Source organism: Scleropages formosus, chromosome 20 (assembly GCF_900964775.1).
Source record: "Scleropages formosus chromosome 20, fSclFor1.1, whole genome shotgun sequence".
NCBI lineage: Eukaryota > Metazoa > Chordata > Actinopteri > Osteoglossiformes > Osteoglossidae > Scleropages > Scleropages formosus.
The window spans coordinates 9,618,302-9,639,623 of record NC_041825.1 but is presented as its reverse complement, the minus strand read 5'-3'; the positions used below and the strand labels follow the sequence as shown (position 1 = coordinate 9,639,623).

The window sequence follows — 21,322 nt, the reverse complement described above, 5'->3', positions numbered from 1 at the left end:
CTCCCATCTCAACAAGGGCTTCAGGTGAACTGTGATTCTAAATTCTTAAAGCATATAGGTGTGTATGATCACTCCGCGACGGACTGGCATTCCATCCATGCAATATACCCTGCCTCACCCCTGCTATTTCTGTGAGAGACTTGATCCTTGTGTCTCTGCATTGTACAAGCAGCTACAGACACTGAAGACTGCACCTGTGACCAGTTCAGCTAGGCCCTAGCAATGCAAATTTCTCTACACCACATCAGAAGATCTACATAAACACTTTACATTGACTGTTCAGGAAGAAACCATGAAATCATATACTAGAAAATAAATTTATTCCTCCTGTTTATCCAAAGGAGCTTTCATATTAAAAAAAAAAAAGCATACACAACAAATCAAACAGGGTATTAAAGATGTAAAAAGGTAAAACAAGTAGTGTACCTTCATACACCACAATTTAAACTGGGAACTCTGCAATAATCATCCAAAGTCCATAACCCTGTTGCATATTGGCATTCCATATGACAGATTAATGTAAAATGACAGGTGTTATATTAGTGCTCATTTGGATGTAGTTATATACATTCAAGCCAGTAGGACAAGGAGACATGTAATGAGATTGCTTATTGTTTCAAAAAAAATAAACATATATAGATGATTTTGGCTGTATAATTTTCCCCACCACTGTGACAAGTGTGGATTTTGAATAGTCCACCCTCAATTTCAAACCTCTAGAGCAGTGACTTGCCCTTCGAACATTTTTATTCTACAAAAGTTTATCTATCAATTTCCTTTAGAAAAAGAAAAATTTAAATAAAATCAAATTGCCTCTACAAAGATTCATTTAGCAAGGCATCATTCAATTGCCATCCATTTTTCACATTATCTGCTTTGAACCCATATCCTGCTCATATGGGTGAATCTATGTAGTTCTTTACTGTATACAGTATGTGAATTTTCAGCAGAGCCTAGACATTTGAGTATTTAAGATTCAAAGCCACATTATACAGTATAGTAACTGACAATCTGACATCAGACCTGTCTTCCCCAATAGTGTGATGTAACAGTGATGCACTGGATGAGCCAGTTAAGCGAATCACACTGCTGCAGCTCCCCACTTCCCTTGAGCATAAAGCAAATGGCACCATCTTCTGTTTCAATGGAAACCTGCACTTTCGGCCGATTAAACGCACCAGTAGACTCCAGCATGGCTCATCACCATTTTACCTCTGCAAGACAAAAGAAAATTGAAGTTCTACAACTGTCTTTAAAGTGACTTACAATATCAGCCTGCTTATGAGTTACCATAGACATACCATAAATTTTTACTGAACCAGTTTAGGGGAAATGCCTCTCAAGGATATTATAGACAGAAATGCAATTTAAACCTGCCCACTCTGAAACCAGAGGTAATGGCTCTAACCTGTAAGATACCCGTTGTCCCATAGTTTCAGTTTACTAGAAATTTAGAGATCTGTCAACAAGGACCTTCAGATCACATAAGTCAGATGCTGGTAAACAGCCATCATATGAGTTGTTGGAATATTTTGCAGGGATATCGCTGGCTCAGTGTAACACTTGACTGAGAAGGAAACTGTACACTGATCAGCAAAAAGGGTGAGAACACTTACAATGGAATGTGTGTCTTAAGCAGACAAGCCCTGTAAAAAAAAAATAAATAAAAACATGCAGCGTTAGTCACGGCCTAAAGAGGCAACCTCCTGCCCAAGATACTCAGGTCAGTCTCAGATTATTCCTTATAATCAAGTAGTGAAAAAGTACTCATACGAGGTGTCAGAAAAAGTTCATCACAGGCTGACCGCTTCTCAGACAATCAGACAAGACTCAGTGGTTACCTGCTGGTCACCTCACCTCCTCCTGCTGCTGCTGCTTCTCCACCCAGAGGGTACCTGCCACGTTCACACTGCACGCTCCTGGGTGGTTAAAAATTGGGGTCAACAGCCTCACACTGTTCAGGAACACTGAACATCACATTAATATGGAGAAGAGCAACAGTGTGCAGGGTGACCAAGTATAATACAAAACCCCTCTAGGACAATACCCACACACAGTTTCAGAACCGCTTGTCCCATACGGGGTCGCAGGGAACCGGAGCCTAACCCGGCAACACAGGGCGTAAGGCCGGAGGGGGAGGGGACACACCCAGGACGGGATGCCAGTCGGCCGCAAGGCACCCCAAGGACAATACCCCCTCAGGCCAAATAAATTTTTTATTCTTATGCTTATTTGTAGTATATGAACAATCTGAGCTGTGAAATACTACATTTCTTATGTAATAACACCTTCCTTATTGCAGTGTCATAAGTATTGTCAGTACATATGAAGGGAACAAATTGTACTTAATCACATCTGCAGCTATGTCTTTCTCCTAAAGGTATTACAGCTAGAAATGTGATTCAAACCTGCCCACTCTGAAACCAGAGGTAGTAGCTCTAACCAATAAGCTACCTACTGTCCCATACAGTTTCACAGTTGACTAGACATTTACAGAAGATCTGTCAACAAAGACCTTCAGATCACATAAGTCAGATGCTAGTAAACAGCCACCATATGAGTTGTTGGAATATTTTGCAGGGATATCGCTGGCTCAGTGTAACACTTGACTAAGAAGGAAACTGTACACTGATCAGCACGAAGGGTGAGAACACTTACAATGGAATGTGTCTTAAGCAGATAAACCCTGTAAAATAAAAATATGCAGTGTTAGTCACAGCCTAAAGAGGCAATTGCTTGCTCAAGATACTCAGGTCAGTCTCAGATTATTCCTTATAATCAAGTAGTGAAAAAGTACTCATACGAGGTGTCAGAAAAAGTTCATCACAGGCTGACCGCTTCTCCATGAAGTCAGAGAAGACTCAGTGGTTACCTGCTGGTCACCTCACCTGCTGCTGCTGCTGCTTCTCCACCCAGAGGGTACCAGCCACGTTCACATCGCACGCTCCTGGGTGGTTAAAAATCAGAGTCAGCCTGACATTGTTCAGGGACACCGAACATCACGTTAATGTGGAGAAGGGCAACAGTGGGCAGTGAGACCTGCGAGTGTTGGACAAAATCCCTCTAGAACAAATTAAAATTTTTATTCTCCTGATTATTTATGAACACTTATCTGGGTTGCAAAATACTATTTATTATGTAACACTGCAATTAGGAAGGCATAAGTATTATCAGTACATATGGTGAAGGAAACTAACTGTACTTAAGAATCACATCTGCAGCCATGTCTTTCTCTTAATATAACACATACATTACATTTTCTATGAGATGTATGTGACTTCAGAGAAAAGCATATGCTAAATGTAACAAAATTATTTGTAGAAGCATAAAAAGCTTAGTTAAAAACATCATATATCTCTGAAAAATAAAGCAATATTAAAAACATCATTGAGCATTAAGCCTTAAGGTTTATTTAAACTTCATTTACAACCAATTGATGTTATGGCCTACAAAACCATTCAGAATGAACCAACGCTAAAAAAGTAGTTTAATATTTTCTAGGATTACTTCACTAGACAGGGGATTGTCTTTTTTTTTAAAGGAGGTTTTGTGTCACTTTGTGTTTCAAAAGAGGAGGGTTTTCTGGACTTCTGCCTCACAGCTCGCGGCCTCTGAAACACTTACTCTGGAGGCTACATCATGTTCACATCCCAGACACACCAGTCCATCATCATCATCATCATCATCATCATCATGTCCATCGTCGTGAAGCAACCGGTTCAGTCCAGTTTGAGACCCTGCAGCGGCACGGAAATGAGATTCAGAGCTCGGACGCCACGAGCTGCGGCAAGCAAGAGGCCACGAGGAGGGCCACGTGCACCACAAAACTTGGCTCGTCAGGCCACGCGCGTGCGTTCGCTGTAGGCGTAAGCACAAAATAAAGCAATGCAGCAAATAAGAAAAACTAAGCTATGCTTACTCACCATATATTAGTCTCCTGGGCCAAAAAGCTACGAAACCGCGTTCGTTACAATTATTATTATCACATGTTCAACATCGGTCGGCTTAAAATGGAGGGATACTAGAGTCTAGATCATCATAACATACGCGCAGATCTTAGACTAATAGAGCACAAGAGCCGACACGGAACCTTCGCTTCTGTAATCATAGTCTTTCTGAACACGCTGATAAGTCTGGAAGCGCCATGAACAACGGCCACCGTCATCAGCGGCAGCCTAACTACATCTCACCACAACGCGAAAGGTAAAAAGAACGAAGAAGCCCCGCCTTCGGCATATATATATTATAACGCGCGACTTTTCATCCAGCCCTTATTGGATGCGACCAAAGACTTCTGCACATTCCACAGCATTCTGATCCAATCAAATTGCAGAGATCGCGGCCTAAAATTTGGACCCGGTTTCTCATTGGGCAGTCAAAACGCAAGTCGGCCAATCACCTAACGTTACTGTGAAAGCCAGTTACTCATCATGGCCAGTCCGCGTGGAGATTTACAGCAATGTTATAGAAAATGTTGGAAAACATAGACTACGTTTACGGTTAAATTTTAGTGTTCGAAATGATAAAGCTTTGGATGGGACAGGTAACGCTGGAAATGTGAGCCAAATACGGTGTTGGGGAAAATAAAAGAGGTTTTCGTGTGGTTTCACGCTACGAAAACAGCTTGTTTTCGTGAAGACGTGCACAGAGGCAGAGTCTCACGCGGACATGACACGGGCCAGCTGAGCGCGTACGACGGGCGTACGTGATGCGAAGCATGTCAAAGGACTTCAACTCCCAGAATCCGCAGTGCCCACCGCCACTTCCTGAAAATCTGGTCACTGTCACAGTCACAGAGAGGAAGATGTGGATCGCGGCGGTGGACTGAGTTTTTCGTTGCTGGTGAGTGGTTTTTTTTTTCCCCCCTTCCCTCCCTCGGACACCACAGTTACGCGATCGCACGAGACGGATTACAACGACACGGGTGTCGAGATGTTCCAGCTTTATGATCGAAGGGACTCGGTGCGTGTTTTGCGCTGGATGAGCCTCGGTTGGCAGGTGGACAGTTGCAGCGACACAGCGGATCAAACACACAGTAGTACTTCTGCCAGCTGGTTAGCTAGTTAGCTTCTTGCACTAGCTTGTCTTGTCGCAACACGGAACCCGATGATGGCTGCGCTCCGTCGCCTGAATTCCGACTTTTTCGTGTGCGCCGTCGCATAAATTGCGTTTCGGTGGGGTGAAATCATGTTATTCATCACCATTTGGCAAATTTGGCATTGGCGCGGAGCCAGATGGCTAACTGTGCGCGCGCGCGTTCCGTCCGTGTCGTGTGAGTGAGTGGAGAGGACTGAGGAGTCGAAACGCAGCAGTCAGATACACAGACCATGATTGAAAAGTCACGCGAAATTTAATAACTGGGGATGCTAGTAGTTTATAACAGCAATGACTCTCAACTAACTTAAATTTATATGTGCACCGTGACGCGCTGTGTTTATAACACACTGTTGTCGTCGCTGTGTGTGTGTTGGGAACAATCATTACTACAACAATGTGTGCGGCCGCGATATATTATTATTCCCGCCATGAATTATGATTATAATGTTTGTAGGAGAGCTGCCTGTGTGTGAATATAATTAGGTCTGGGAGTATTTACACTGTCACTGGTATTTACTTTATTTCGAGCATGCTTCGTCCCCACGCCACCCCCCTCTCTTCGGGGGTGTACGCAAGCAAAGCCTTTACAACTGCGTATTACCTAGGGTTCAAAGGTTAGTTAAGGAGTGTCTGCAGGCTCCATGGTGACTGCACACGGGTCCTGGCTTCAGTGTTCAGACACCTCTTACCATCTTACAAGACTCTTAACGTGGTAATACAGTAGTGTTTGATGAGTGACCCAACGTAAGTAGTGTATCTAGCAGTGTAAGTCCGTGGGTGCTCTGGTTTCCTCCCACAGTCCAAAGACATGCTGTTCAGATTCCCCCATAGTGTGTGAGTGACAGAGAAAGCGTGTTCCACTAATATATGGATGAGTGACCCGGTGTAAGTGTTGTGTCCAGCAGTGTAAATTACCTTGATGAATAAGGTGTGTGGGCTGGTAACACTGCATAGAGTTCATTGGAAGTCGCTTGGGAGAAAAGCGTCTGTTAAATAAATAAATGTAATCATGTATACCGTTGGAGAAACTGATCAACTTATTAATTTAACTTGTGCTTCCCCACCCCAAATTTAAGCTACATACAAATGATTTGATTTTTATTCATTTAGCTGATGCTTTTCTGCAAAGCGACTTAGAAACTTAAGCTGCTTGTAATTATTTACCTGTTTATACAGTTAGGCAATTTCACTGGAGCGATTTAGGGTAAGTACCTTGCTCAAGGGTACTACAGTCGAAGGTGGGGATCGAACCTGCGACCTTTTGGTCCAAAAGCAACAGCAGTTGTAATGCTTACGCTACCATCTGATTTAACCATGAACACAGCTGGGAGTAATTCAGGTATATTGGAACTACCGAGGGGGGTGCGATGGCACGGCGGGTTTGGCTGGGTCCTGCTCTCCGGTGGGTCTGGGGTTTGAGTCCCGCTTGGGGTGCCTTGTTGTGGACCGGCATCCCATCCTGGGTGTGTCCCCTCCCCCTCCGGCCTCATGCCCTGTGTTGCCGGGTTAGGCTCTGGCTTACCGCGACCCCACTCGGGACAAGCGGCTTCAGCCAGTGCGTGCGTGCGTGCGTGCGTGTGGAACTACCGAAGCATTTGGGATTCGAACTGGGGTCCTTTACATGGAAGGTGGCGGCCCTAAGCACGACAGCACCAACTGAGATGATTGATACGGAGCCATCGCTTTCCTCCGTTTTCACCCACAGAGGACTGCTCTTGACATGCGTGTGCAACTTGACCACGCTTCCTGCTCAGCTCTCCAAACGAGAATAAATTGAGAGGGAAGTGCAGGACAGAGTCCAGCTTTCTCAGCTCTGCTTGCGCAATGGGGGAGTACCTTTGCGTTCTCTGCGTTCCGTTCTCTCCGTATTCCAATACATTTGATGTTTGTGGATGTCTAAAATTTTTAGTACTTTCAGTTTGTACTTGACAGATGCATCGGTTGACTTTCCGGAAAAAATTAGCAGTTTGTTTATTGCATTTCGCGTCACGGAACTTAAAAATAACTGCATTATCAGAGTGAGTAAAATGTTAGTAGTTTGCATGCAGGAGATAAAAATTTAAACTACAGTGTTTTATGTATTGTAGCGTGTTTTTTTTTTTTTTTTTTTTTTTTGTGAATTTAAATAGTTTTTAAGAAAGGGAGCAATTAGGCTTGTTGGAACACAAACGGTTTTGTTTATAGCACTATTGAATTAAAATGCAAATGTGTTTTTGCTTTGGAGAAGGGGCATATAACTTATGCTGTGTTTGCCACCCCCAGACTGCAGCTGTTGGATTCCGGGAGTCTCTGCTGGACTATGAGCTCCAGTAAGACTCCACGCTACAATCGTTTCTCCGGAGGAGCCACCATTGCCAGCGCCAGTATCCCCTCTGCAGACAGCACCAACGGGGTGAGACTTTCGTAGCAACCTTTAAGTCTGGACTCGCGCTGCATGTCCGTTTTCCCTGATTGCAAGTCCTCTCTGTGTTCGAAAATGGCCTGAGGGTGATGCTTTGAGTCTCTAAATCTTCCTTTTCGTCGTTCAGCAGACGAGAATGGAGACCACTTTCGGACCTGCGTACTCAACGGTTGCCACCATTACTAAAGGTTAGTTGGTGTGTAAGTTCAGGTTCAGCTGATTTTTTTTTTTTTTTTTTTTTAAAACTGCTGCGAAGGTACCCCAGATAGATGCTTTTTAGTGACATGGTATAGCTCGTTTATTGGGAACCTCTGTTATAAGGTAACTGGTTTTGGTTTCTGGTTGACAGCTGAAGCAACCAGTAGTTACAAACAACATCGACGGACACCTTCCACCTCAAGCACCATGACCTACTCTCCACGTGACGAGGATGACGGCATGGTAAATACGGTTCTTTTTGTGCCCACCTGCTATCGCGGGACAAAGTATGTCATTTAATTGAATTCTGTCGTGTTGTTTGGCTCTCTGTACAACATGCAGTGTTTGTATGCAGAGCACTGAGAGCTCTCATTATTGTGGGGATTATGAACTGCTTTGTGTATTAAATGAAATATTTAATAATACATGTTGATTGAAATACAGCATGCAGTTGCAATGTGTGCCTTTGCCCCACTGGCTCATCTGGCCGTCCTGTTCTGTCGGTTTTGCTGATTAATCACAATGGAATGGCTGTGCTTCCTTGCCCGCTCTTGAGTCCGCTGTCGAGTTCTGGCAGCACAGTAAGGCGGCTCTTTGTCCTGGGCAGCCTGTTGCTTGGACTGCCTAGATTGCCTCTCTCTTAGTTTCCTTTACACACAGATGCTCCCTAGCACGGATGGACACACACACACACACACACACACACACACACACACACACACACACACACAATTTCTGAGTACAGGAAATCATGCGGCAACATTCGCTTATAATTGAATAGCCGGAAGCCCCCCCCCAAACCCCCACATCCATCCCCCATTTCACCAGTTTGCACTGCAGACTTGGCTCTGAAAACAAGAACTGCTTGGAACAACAAGTGCCTGTGAGGGCAGAAGAGACAGAGCAGGAGCGAAGTGTACCAGGGCAATCACAGAACCCTTCTGGATCTTATTAGGAAGAGCGTTCTGGGACACGCTGAAAGCAAAGGGGGGGACGGACGAGGAGTACGTGCTGTAAGTGTGACGACGTCTCTGGAATCTTGGAGTTTCCCTGGCAAGTTTCGCAACGGGGCTATGCTAGGGCTGATGGTTGTTCTTTTTCTCTGCAAGGAAGGAAAAAGGCAGAAAGGGCTGCTAAATTTTCCCTTCTGCGTATGAATTTAAAATACATTTAAGGATCTTGCTACTGATTTTATTTTTAATAGAATGGAGGTACAGGATATGAGTAGAGTCAAAAAAAATTGGAAGTGTTAGAGCTTTATGCATCAGTCCATATGAACAAATGGTAGTTTTTTTGTTATTTCTGTGCCATTAACGTGGTGGTTTTGTTGTGCTTCATTATGAAATGTTGATGATATCTGAATTGGATCTGCCTGATTCAGTTGTCTTACTAGGTCTGAGTTTTTAATGTTTGAAAGAAACAAAATACAGCAAATTTTCCCTGTTTTTTCACATAGGTTTTTTACTATTGTTTACTTAGACATGTAGAGTGAAATGCGCTTACCATGGTTTAGGGGATTTGCGGCATAAGCTGTGTCCTGTATTCTCTAAAATAATGTGAGGGGGTGGAAGTGACGTGATTGAGAGCGATTTGGGAAGCTTGTCAAGATCCCAAGTGGGATAGCCCTGGTGCTCAGTCGTTCTTTTGAGACAGCACTGTCATCAGTGAGCTGTGAGCAGCTCTGCAGGTGACATAATTGTCATGGTTTACGGGGGGGGGGGGGGGGATGAAGTCACCCAGGCTGTCTCAGTTGCTCACCACATTTTACTTTATAAAGAAGTGTTTTGGCCTCAGTGGGTTGCCAGTTTCCTGCAGCAGGATGTGCTCTTTTGGTTAGTTTTTTTTTTTTTTTTAAAAACAGTATTCTGGACTTCAGTATGTAAGTACTGATGATTTGTATGCGCAGTGTCCACTTCTGATGTGAACGTGTTCACATGCTGCACTTAAACGTTTTTGATTGAGTCATCTCTATAGAAGTCCTTGTATGTTTCAAGAGGTGAGCGAGAAGTAGAGCCTCTGATTGGTCACAAGAACCCGTGTCCACCTGCGATGGTGAGCTGTGGGGCAGGTGCAGTGGCGTGATCCTCTGCGTGGTCTGTCTTTCAGCCCCCCATCAGCACACCTCGTCGTTCTGACTCGGCCATCTCCGTGCGCTCCCTGCACTCCGAGTCCACCATGTCACTGCGCTCAACCTTCTCGCTGCATGAGGAGGAGGAGGACACGGTAAGCCCATGCACCTTTGGCCTTGCTCATTGTTGCACTTGTTTGTGTGCTGCAGTCAGACGGAGACATGGGTCTTAGTGCCACCCACATGGATCTGCGTTTTATGCTATTGTATAGGATGCAGTGTTTTATTAAATGTTGCAGAAGGGTGGTATGTACAGACTGTTCCCAGCCTCCATTTGTACTTTTGATCAAGGGCTCTCAAACTTCAATATATTGTGCTAAAGTCTTATTTTAGTATTATTAAGCTGTCACTAGTTTCTTGTTTATTCTTAGGTTGGTGTCAGGGCCATGTAAATGGGGAGGAAGTGTTTGGGTGGTGTTTGGGGTGTATTAACAGGGTAGCAGGTGGCATAATGGTTAGGGCTGACACCCAACAATCTGAAGATTCTCATTTGAAATCCCACCTCCTGCTGTAGTACCCTTTAGCAAGGAATTTACCCTGAACTGGTAAATGATAAAAATACCTAGCTATATAAATGGTTAAATAATTGCAAGTAACATTGTAGGTCACTTTGGAGAAAAAGATCAGCTAAACAGAAAGTCGTGATTAGTCAAAACATAACAAAGGTAGGATGCAGTGTGCTCACAAGCAGCACATTTACTGCAGATGGAGGTAGCTGTCTCGCTCGTTTTGGACGCGCCGGCCTAGATCAGAATCTTGGAAAGCGTTTGATAATTATTTCTTTTTGAGTGTTAACCAACATTGTGTTGCGTGTTACGTTGGTCACGGCCTTTCGTGTGTGTGAGGTAAGAGCTGGAAAGGACCACAGAGCAGGGTTTTGTGCGATTGTGACAGCTGCGCTCGGCACTGATGAGGTCATGCATCCGCCTCCCCTAGGAGCCCCAAGTGTTTGCAGAGCAGCCATCGGTCAAGCTGTGCTGCCAGCTCTGTTGCAGTGTGTTCAAGGACCCCGTCATCACTACCTGCGGGGTGAGTCGTCACTCCACCATCCCCCAGCCCCACGTCTTTTCTCTATAGTACCTCCTCATCATGGTTACGGACAGAGTGTTTTATTTCATTTATTTTGCTGTGGGAAAAAATGCCACATATTGATTTTCGCCTCTCTCCCACCCGCTACGCCTGATTAAGTAGTTTCCTGCAGCTCAGCAGAGCAGTGGCCCAGAGAGAATTGCCTCAAAGTGTTTTCTCTCTGCAAGACAGATCGCAGCTCAAAATGGCTGGGTTTCATCTTAATATTTGTAGTCTGCATCTATGTTTTAATTCTTTGTAAGGGTGATTCTACCAACCTCAGACACTAAGATGTTTTCACATGGCATGGATCCAGTGCAGGTAGTGAGTGAACAGCAGTGTAAAGCTGTTTGTCCATCTGAGCTGTGCTTGAAAAGTGTGTCAAATGGTAGCGTTGTCATTATAACATTTCCTGTGATCTTTGTGTCGCAGCACACCTTCTGCAGACGATGTGCCTTAACGTCAGGTAGGATTTTATCCCTCCTTTTGGGGTTATGATGATGTATTTTTTACTTGAAGAACTGTGTTTAGATTAGAACTTTTATTAATCCTGCAGGAAACGGGCCCAGGAGAAATTAAGAGAAACAAATTCAGTAATCACCCAAACTGCATGCTTCCCTCACCATCCACCTACAGCTGAGAAGTTATAGTGGAGTTTAATTTCCATCCTTTGCAACCCATGGCATCTTGCACACCACAGATTTCAGCTACCTCAGTTTCACAACTCACATCCACTTTGCCCATTGTTTTTATGTGTGCGTCTTTTGTGTCTGCAGAGAAGTGTCCGGTGGACAACGCTAAGCTGACTGTGGTGGTAAACAACATTGCGGTGGCAGAGCAGATCGGTGAGCTCTTCATTCACTGCAAGTACGGCTGTCGTCCAGCCGCCACCGGCAAGCCTGGAGCTTTCGAGGTGGACCCGCTCGGCTGCCCCTTCACCATCAAACTCAGTTCCAGGAAGTGAGAGGCATTCATTTGATCATCTCTGTGATCACTTTTTAATTCTGGCATTGCTCACAGTTATATAGATAGTATATACAGTCATAGTTATTTAAAGTTCCCTTGTATGGTTCTATGAGCTTTTCTTTTAAATACTTTTTTTTTTGCTGTTCAGTGGGACTGTTCCTGTCCCAGAGTGAATGTTTTCTAGGCCCTTCATGTATATCCAAGGAGAACCGGAGAGAATTTTTTTTCTATTTTTTTCTTTATTTAGTGAGATTTTGAAAATCTGGAGAATTGGGGTGCTTCAGAAACAAGGTTGCCTACCTATGAACATTGAAGATGGGGGGGGAAACCTTTTTGTTCAAAGTAACAAAGCTTCATAGAAACTATCCAGAAAATTGTTGCTTGTGTTCAATAAAACCTCTAAACCTCTACAGGAGAATATTATAACACTGCTCTCCATTCCTTCACAGAGATCATGAAGCAGGCTGTGATTACCGGCCTGTGCGTTGTCCCAACAACCCCAGCTGCCCCCCTCTGCTAACCATGAACCTGGAGGCTCACCTGAAGGCCTGTGAGCACATCAAGTGCCCCCACTCGAAATATGGGTGAGGTGCCGTTTCATTTCTGATTAGCACTGACCTGTGGTGAAAGGCTGTCAGACAGGTCTAACACCCAGTCCTTCCCATGGCAGGTGTACCTTCATCGGGAATCAGGACACCTATGAGACCCACCTGGAGATGTGCAAGTTCGAAGGCCTGAAAGAGTTCCTCCAACAGACGGACGACCGTTTCCACGAGATGCAGGTGGCACTAGCTCAGAAAGACCAGGATATTGCCTTTTTGCGCTCCATGCTGGGAAAACTGTCGGAGAAGCTGGACCAGCTTGAGAAGAACCTGGAGCTTAAATTCGGTGAGGGAACCAGCAATCAGGATGGCACAAGCCTGGCTGTCGGAAGGGCACGTCAATGAAAGTCTGACTGTACAATGGTTAGCGCCAGTTTAACGTGGTAGAATATTTGTTGTTTTACCATGGTGTTAGAATACACTGCTACCAATAAAGAGATTGTAACATTCGTCACCTGTACACTCATGAATTGGACTAACGCTCTTTCTGTCTGGCAGATGTTCTGGATGAGAACCAGAGCAAGCTAAGCGAAGACCTGATGGAATTCCGCAGGGATGCCTCCATGCTCAACGTAAGTGCATTCAAGGCCAGGTGTCCTTCGCATGTTTACAGGACCAGGTGACCTATGTTTCTGTTTTTCTGCTTTCTTTTTGTTCCCTGCAGGATGAGCTCTCCCACATAAATGCCAGGCTAAACATGGGCATCCTCGGATGTGAGTTCCTCAGCCATCAGCTTTTCCATTTCACAACACTCTTTCCCCATGTTTGGCCCTGCTCAGCCTGACCACCCCTTTTGTGTTGCAGCTTATGACCCGCAGCAGATATTTAAGTGCAAGGGCACCTTTGTGGGTCATCAGGGGCCAGTATGGTGTCTGTGTGTCTACTCCACTGGTGACCTCCTCTTCAGCGGCTCCTCCGACAAAACCATCAAGGTATCGCTTGTCACTTTCACTCTCACCGAACTCTCACTTTCCATGCTTCCTGTTCCTTACCCATCTTGTCTTCATTCTTAAGGTGTGGGACACCTGCACGACATACAAGTGCCAGAAGACTCTGGAGGGCCACGATGGCATCGTGTTGGCCTTGTGTATTCAGGGGTGAGCGCTGGTTTCCATTCAGGTGTGCCAGAGCACACTTGCAAACCCTGCATTCTCATGCCTTCCTGGACAAGTCACAGTTTTTGGGGAAATGTGGCCTTTCCTGGAGAATTCATGAAATAATATTTGAATTTTTTTAAAAAATTTATAATTCTTAGCAAACGTGACTCTCTGTATCTCTCCCTTCTTCAGGAACAAGCTATACAGCGGCTCGGCCGACTGCACTATCATAGTAAGCGATTGCCCTGTGGGAACGTAAATGAGAGTTTGTCTGTCCCAGTTGTGTCATTGCAGGACTTATCTCTAACTGTGCCTTTGTGCATGTCTGGGCAGGTGTGGGACATCCAGACACTGCAGAAAGTGAACACGATCCGTGCCCATGACAACCCTGTGTGCACGCTGGTGTCTTCACACAACATGCTTTTCAGCGGCTCCCTCAAGGCCATAAAGGCAAGATGTTTCCGTCATCCTGATGTCAGTTGTCACTGTCTAAGTATCTGGGCATAGAAGTGTTTAGTGTGGTCGTCCTTCTGTCCTATATCAGTCATTGTTTGTCCAGTGTAGGGTCATGGAGGTCAGGATACTATCCTGGAAGCTTTTCTCAGATGCTTGAGAAGGTCATCTTCTATGACTGCTCATCTTCTGATTAAGACAGTGTTGTTTAGTAGCAGCTGGTGCCGAGGCTCGGTGTGCTAGAAAATTGTCAGCTGATGAAATGGCCACAGTTCAGTATTTTACATTCATTTGCACACCTCAAAATTTTTATTAAGATGAAACTTAATTATACGTAGCTGTTGGCTTTCTGGCTAGATTCCAAAAGCTGAGCAAAGCCCTCTAAGCTGATGTGAGATTGGAGAAATCCATCTCATTGCCTCAAAACAGCTGAGGCTATACCTCGACATGGAGTCTGTGTGAGCGTAGTCAAGATTCTCTTTTGCAAGCTGTTCGACAGCACAGTTGTGCTGGCTGGCTTCCTTATCTCCATGGTGACGGCTGTAAAAGCCTCTTTCGAAATGATGAGCTCATCCTTTAAGGGACTTCTTGGGACTTTTCTGGGAAACTTTGAAGGCTCCTCACAGCATGTAGTCCTCTCAGGCTGAAGTGAAGCCTGCGTATGGCTGAGTGTGTGTGCATTTGAGCCTTGGACTGCTGTCTTAGGGGTGAACCATTGTATTGTGTGATATGTGGCTCCAGGTATGGGACATCATGGGCACAGAGCTCAAGCTGAAGAAGGAGTTGACGGGACTGAACCACTGGGTGCGGGCGCTGGTTGCCTCTCAGAATCATCTTTACAGTGGTTCTTACCAGACCATCAAGGTGAGATGTCACCCAACACCCCTGATCGTCCTTGGCTGCTTAATGGCGCTCCCCGTGCTGGCGTCCGTGGTTTGTTTTCAAGGGTCGTAACTTATTGCCCCCCTTGGCTGCTGGACTCGCTCAGATCCTTTTTTGGGACTACTTTCAGAAACTAAGGTGTCATGGAATCTGAATTCTGAAGGTGACAACACAGTGGGCTTTGTTTTGGGAAAACCATTGAGATAAACACAGGTGAAGGCGAATGGTGCGGTTTAGCGCGGTAGTGCCAGGAACATTCAGGTTTGTTCAGTGAAACATCTTTATTGATTTGACATGCATTTATTTTGCAGATTAAGCTTAATTTCCTATCATTCCGTCAAGTGTCATCAAATATTTGAAATGGTTTGCTTGGAGATACAAGACACACATACATTTAAGGCTCTGTGGAAGGCTTGATTGGTTTTTTCCTGCTTAAACATCAATCCCACATGCCCTTGAGAGCCCATTTACCAGCATGGGCAGAAACTTGAGAAGCAAAACTCCTCTCTTCGCTTCAGGCGATTTAATTGAGCCTCGGGGGACATGAGATGGGAACCAGACGCTTCTGCGCATAGCTCTTCGGTGCTTTCTTCTGCCAAGCAAATGCAAAGAGAGGGGGAGAGAGCAAAACGGGAGGAGGGGGTGGGGCAGACTGAGCAGCGTGGGGTCAGTTTCACGGGTTTGCATCATCCTCCTGCTGAATTCCTATTTTTTGCACCCCCCAGTGGGTAGGGTGTTGTTTGGGGGTGGAGCCGAACCTGCCTCCGCTAGTCCTGAGCTCCAGATGTCATCAACAGAGTTGTTGCTGTAGAGATGGACTCGACTACTACCAGCTGTTGAGTTGCTCACTTTTTCCACAGCTGATAAGAGGATGGTCTAGGGGCCCCAGTAGGGCTGACTCATAAACTCTCCCTTTACAAAGAAGCCTTCTTGTCTCTGTGGCATGAAGCAATGGCAAATGAAGCTTTTGTGTGTGTACTTTTCTCGCTGTGTTTCTCATCTCCCCACAGGCGTGTGTGTTTGGTTTTGTTGTCCAGAAACAGCAACTGTCACCAGGGGAATCAGAACATTTATTGACATTCTGTAATGAATCAGTCCTTTGTAAAAAGACATCCAACATCAGCAAAAACACCTACAAGGACAAAACTAAATGCACCGACCGCTTAGATTAACAACAGTCGGAGTGGCTATGTAGATTTTTTTTTTTTTTTTTTTTTTTTTTTTTTTTTTTTTTTTTAATTTATTTTTCCTTCATAACCCAAAAGTCACCATTATCACTTGGTCATGATAAATAAATTAGTAATATAAATGCATCTTGTTTGTTTTATAGGTTAGATTTTGTAGGAATCTTAATACAAAATGGATAACTTTTGAGTTATATGTATTAATGTTGGAAGGTGGTTGAGTTAAGTCATCTCACTCTCGTTTGGTGCTCTTTACTGCCATCTGTCAGCTGGGTGCCTAAGTGCAGGTTGGATTTGCTGTGCTACAGACACAATTTCAAGTTTGTCATAAGTACAAGTACCGTGTACAAGTATCATGAAATTCTTCTTGAATGTTTCTCCACAGACGATGAACAAGAACAATAGAAATACTGCACAAAATATGACAATGATTAATGCTAATAAAGAATAACAATAAATAACAGTAGACAGCCAGAGAACTCAGAACATGAGAATGCTTAGAGTGACAGTGTGATCTACCAATGTGCTTGGAAGAAAATACATTTATAAGTTTAAGAAAAAAAAGAATTAGCTTGAATATTTAAAAAATTGCAACTTGAGCATTTATAAGGCATGGGACCAGTGTAATTCCTTTTTTTTTTTTTCTGCTTGTACAGATCTGGGACATCCGCTCACTTGAGTGTGTCCACGTCCTGCAGACCTCCGGAGGCAGCGTGTACTCCATTGCTGTCACCAACCACCACATCGTGTGTGGTACCTACGAGAACCTCATACACGTGAGCACACAGTCTTGCTGCAGCCGAGGTACCTGCCCTTTTTGGCATACTTTGGATGCTACAGCTGTTTCCTTTTATGCAGGTGTGGGATATTGAGTCCAAGGAGCAGGTGCGAACCCTCACTGGCCACGTGGGCACGGTGTACGCCCTGGCAGTCATCTCCACACCAGACCAGACCAAAGTGTTCAGTGCCTCCTACGATCGCTCGCTCCGAGTAAGGGCGCTTCCCCCAACTTGAGTATTCGTGTAAGATGGCCCTGAGGATTTGCACCTTTTCACCCGTGGAATATCTTACTGTACAGGTGTGGAGCATGGACAACATGATCTGCACCCAGACACTGCTGCGGCACCAGGGCAGCGTTACTGCTCTGGCCGTTTCACGGGGCCGCCTCTTCTCTGGGGCTGTGGACAGTACAGTGAAGGTATACCTCTCCCCCTGAGCTTCATGCATTGTGTTGGTCTGAATCTCAGCCTAAAAGACCCATATATTCCACATCTCCTCACATTTTAGTGGAACCAGAGGAGAACTGAACATTTAAATTCTTTCCAGAATGGTGTCATCCTGTTGATGTTTTAGGATTGGTGTTCTAGTGCTTCTTTCTCTTTTTTTTTTTTTTTTTTTTTTTTTACTTCAGGTTTGGACCTGCTAAAACAGCTTCCTCCTGTCAAGATTCTGCCCTGAAACTTTGAACAAACAGTTCTGGAACTGCCTTCATGGTTATTGTTTCTAAGATGATTAGTCGACAATGCCAAGCTGATGTTTGCCTTTTTTTAATTTAAAATTGATTTTTTTTTTTTCTTTTTTATTTTTACTTTTAATGTAGCCATAGTGAGGCTTTTTCATTTTTTATGCAAATGTAAACGCTCAGTGCTGCAGAAGCACTGCATCCCAAAGGCCCTTGGCATTGATGCTGCCTGTGATGCAGGCTGCTTGAACCCACTCTGAATGTCGAGACCGTTGTGCCCGGTCAAAGCGCAACCCCCCTCCACAGGTGACACATCTTCTGAACTGCGTTCACACCTTGGGTGTGGAGTGCGGCAAGGCTGTGAAGCATCTGCCTTACCTGAGAATGCATACAAACTCGTCTGGCCCTCCCCCAGTCCCAGATAGACCCTATCTGTCCCAGCCCCCCTCTCTGCTGTCTAGTGACACACACTAGATTCTGACTGGGTGCCTCTGGCTTTGCCAAACAAACTCTATCAGCTTTCCCCCAAAACTTGGTGCCACAGTGAGATGTGAAGGTGACAAAGACTTTCATTGTTACCATCCTAAATGGGGGGGGGAAAAACCTTAATTCAACTGTCTGATTGCAGTCAGACATATAATGGAAAACGTTGCTGGATGTTCATCTTTGTTCCGCTCTGTGGCTGGAAGACAGAAGACTCGTAGAGTTGGCAGAACCTGCGGATGACCTGAAACAAGTTGGCTTTTCTCTAATGGAAGGAGGCCATAGTGTTCGTTGGGACCCCCCTCACCTCTTGTTCCCAGCCCTTTGATGGAGATGCTGTAGTTTGGACGATGGCTTAAATCTGTCCTGAACGGTTTAATCTGTGCATAGGATCAGTCGCTTCGGCCTGTTTTTCTTCGACGTAACGTATCTTTTTTAGACTCTAGTCAAAAATGTTGCATTAGGTGTTACTGAGATGAGAGGAAAATGATCAACTGAAATTGTGCAGATGCCAACAGACTGTAATTGTGAAGCTTTTTTCACATTCTTGGTTCATTGGGCAAACTGCAAGAAGCTGCTTTAATGTGATTAACAAAATATTTTTAAACTTCAATGTGCTGCTGTCTATTTTAAATAGGCTTTTTAAAAAACATGTAAAATAATTAACGTAGAGTGTTTTTAACCTAAATGTATGCTTTGTTCGGTGTTCCTTACAAAAGGTTGGGAAAGTGTGGCTGTTAGGCAGCATCGCGGTCACCAGAGATGAGAAAATGAGCACGATGACTTGGGCTGTACTGAACGTTCATTAGATACTTAAGCGGTTAACGAAATGAACATGGCTTATGAAAGCAATGCATGATGATTTGTTTTCAGTTGGAGAACTTTTGTAAGGAAACACTACAGTGTGTATTTGCAGTGCCAATGACAGGTATAATTTTATGCTTTCACACTCTGTATAGATTGCAAGTTGTAAGGTACGATTTCTATTTGAAGGGGGGTGGGGGGTTGAATGGGGATCAGAGGTATTTTTTTCCCTTGGCAATTATGTACATTCACTTGTATACTTTGTTAATCATGATTTTACCATTAAAGCAGTATACACTTTTTCCAGTAGTCGCTTTCAGCTTCCTCCAGTTGTCCTTATGACTTGGTGGTTTGGAAGTGAAGTGGTGAAGTCTTCTTCTTTTTGGAAGAAGTATAGTATTTAAGATAATCCGCCCTTTTCAGAGGCTTTCACCCTTTTCGTTAATATACTACTCTGGCAGTAGGTGTCAGTGTAATTTCCAATTGCAGAATCTGAGGAAACATGGATTTCTATCATTTCAAAGGTTCTGTGAATATCAGTTAATGGAAATAGAGGAGGCAGTTTTTAGAAAAGTCTTCTTTTGTAACTTTAATCTGTCCTATTAATGTTGTCATTAGCACTATTTTTGCAGCAGACTTAGTTACTTTCTGCCAACTGCAACTACACACACACACACACACACACACACATACATTTTCAGAACCGCGTATCCCATACGGGGAACCGGAGCCAACCCGGTAACACAGGGCGTAGGGCCGGAGGGGGAGGGGACACACCCAGGACGGGACGCCAGTCCATCGCAAGGCACCCCAAGCGGGACTCAAACCCCAGACCCACCAGAGAGCAGGACTGTGGTCCAACCCACTGCGCCACCGCACCCCTATTTTAAATTAACACATTTTCCTTTATCAGGTCTTTATTTCATGCATGTTGAGAGGATCCAAGTGTTTACGGGAAGTATTAGTGTGTGATTTAGAGACGGAAACCAAACGAAACAACTATTTGTTATTCGTATATAACATTTATTAGGACAGATGGCCGCTGATGCAGTCAACAGCATTGTTCCATTGCCAGTCACATCAAGTATAGTACAAGTCAATGGCAGAACGTCAACTCAACACAATATACAGCCTGCGTATTAGACATCTCGAAACGCCTTATCCTTTTTTTGTGTGCAGAGGATAAAAATAAAACTTAGTTCTGTTTCTTGCTTTATTATATATTTAATTTTCTTTAAAAATTATTTGGAAGAAATAATTTTAAACTCTGGGATATAAATGAGTTGCGTGTAAAGAAAAGTTTTAAAGATGTAAGAAAAAAGTAAACGCAAATACACGAAGAACATGATTATGCAAAGCGATTGAGACAAGTTACTGCATCACCAGGAAAACGACGTGGGATTAGAACACAGAGTCGTGGGTGAGGGATGGATGTCAGTCTAGCAGTTGCATGGTGGAGAGGAGCCCAGCGCGGCACTGTGGAAGAAGCAGTTGCCTCTGTTTCCATAGCAACCGGTGGACCGACGTGCAAGCGGTCCAAGGGCCCGCTGATGTTCCCCACTGTGGTCACATGTGGTAAGTGACCTCCGTGAAAACTCGGGTGTCAGCAGGATCACGTTTCTTTATGCCCAACCGCTGCACTTAGGACACAAGACATAACTAAACAAAACCTCAAAGCAAGGCACATATACTGTATAAAACAATGTAACTGCATAAAATACAAAGGTTACACAAATACTTGTAAAATGACAATGTTATTGCAAAACAAATCAAGAGAAAAAGAATTCTGCTGTGGTCAGTAAAAAATATTTTACAATAGCTTTTAATTCTGCCATATATGGAATATAAAAATGCAATTCAATATAATACCATGTTCTCCAATCCAATCTAAATAAATTAATATTTTTCTGGATATTACACACCATTAAATACTTTATAATATATAATAAATTAGTCATATCAAATATTGTTTCACTTTGGAAGAAAAGGAGAAATAAAACTTTTAAAAGAACATCTTAGCTAAGGTAAAAAAAAAAAAAAAAAAAGTTATGCAGTAAACAAAGTGTATGAAATGTGTACAATGATCTTCACTTCAAAATCCTCTAATTCTAAGGGCCTCTTTTGCTGCCTTAATTGTCTTAATTGTATACACACTCCCAAGGGAAAAAGCAAAGCGATTTCCAATGCCGCAGTGGTGAAAATGCGATGACGGACTCTCATGTGACCTTGGTGACGATGGAAAACGCAGCGTATTTTTTTTGGCGTTGTGCTCTCCTGACAGTGACAGCAGTGGAGACTAAAAGCTCTGAGGTTAGAGGACAGTCGTTTCTGTATTAAATCTGTGCTGCTGAGGCTGTCTTTCGATCGGTGGATTGTAGGTTTGAGTCCCATGTGCTTCTGCGGTGCCCTTAAGCAAGGTTCTTACCCTAAATTGTCCCAGTTATCAAAAGTATTATTAAATGTAGTGTAAAGTTGTAATTTGCTTTATAGAAAGGCT

The 21,322-nt window shown here is 44.0% G+C and overlaps 1 protein-coding gene, 1 long non-coding RNA gene and 2 other non-coding genes across 10 annotated transcripts; 1 reads left to right on the top strand and 3 right to left on the bottom strand.

The window, feature by feature from the left end:
- Positions 1-286: 286 nt before the first annotated feature.
- On the bottom strand, positions 287-4,376 carry LOC108927175 (uncharacterized). 4 transcript variants are annotated; one of them, XR_001965556.2, is made up of 7 exons: positions 3,924-4,376; positions 3,625-3,737; positions 2,889-2,947; positions 2,659-2,686; positions 1,842-1,967; positions 1,617-1,646; positions 287-1,214 (listed from the first exon to the last, which is right to left on the bottom strand). It is a non-coding gene; the product is annotated as an uncharacterized LOC108927175 (long non-coding RNA). The 4 variants fall into 4 exon arrangements; XR_001965555.2 differs by having other exon boundaries at positions 288-1,214; positions 1,858-1,967; XR_001965553.2 differs by having other exon boundaries at positions 289-1,214; positions 1,842-1,919; positions 3,924-4,348.
- LOC114909238 (small nucleolar RNA SNORD60) lies at positions 1,726-1,802 on the bottom strand. The gene has a single exon (XR_003797179.1). It is a non-coding gene; the product is annotated as a small nucleolar RNA SNORD60 (small nucleolar RNA).
- Positions 2,756-2,832, bottom strand: LOC114909246 (small nucleolar RNA SNORD60). The gene has a single exon (XR_003797187.1). It is a non-coding gene; the product is annotated as a small nucleolar RNA SNORD60 (small nucleolar RNA).
- A 102-nt stretch (positions 4,377-4,478) lies between the features above and the next one.
- Positions 4,479-19,127, top strand: traf7 (TNF receptor-associated factor 7). Of its 4 annotated transcripts, none has more exons than XM_018740268.2 (21): positions 4,479-4,842; positions 7,360-7,489; positions 7,626-7,686; positions 7,848-7,939; positions 9,803-9,919; positions 10,761-10,853; positions 11,325-11,358; positions 11,669-11,852; positions 12,308-12,442; positions 12,529-12,746; positions 12,959-13,032; positions 13,125-13,173; positions 13,265-13,392; positions 13,475-13,557; positions 13,750-13,789; positions 13,891-14,007; positions 14,752-14,874; positions 16,733-16,852; positions 16,935-17,066; positions 17,155-17,274; positions 17,488-19,127. In XM_018740268.2, exons 2-21 carry the CDS (start codon positions 7,397-7,399, stop codon positions 17,500-17,502), a joined length of 2,028 nt encoding a protein of 675 aa, XP_018595784.1. In that variant the 5' UTR covers positions 4,479-4,842; positions 7,360-7,396; the 3' UTR covers positions 17,503-19,127. The 4 variants fall into 4 exon arrangements, with proteins under 4 accessions (XP_018595784.1, XP_018595769.1, XP_018595777.1 ...); XM_018740253.2 differs by lacking the exon at positions 4,479-4,842 and adding an exon at positions 4,881-4,962; XM_018740261.2 differs by lacking the exon at positions 4,479-4,842 and adding an exon at positions 4,882-4,962 and having other exon boundaries at positions 7,629-7,686.
- The last annotated feature ends 2,195 nt before the right edge of the window (positions 19,128-21,322 follow it).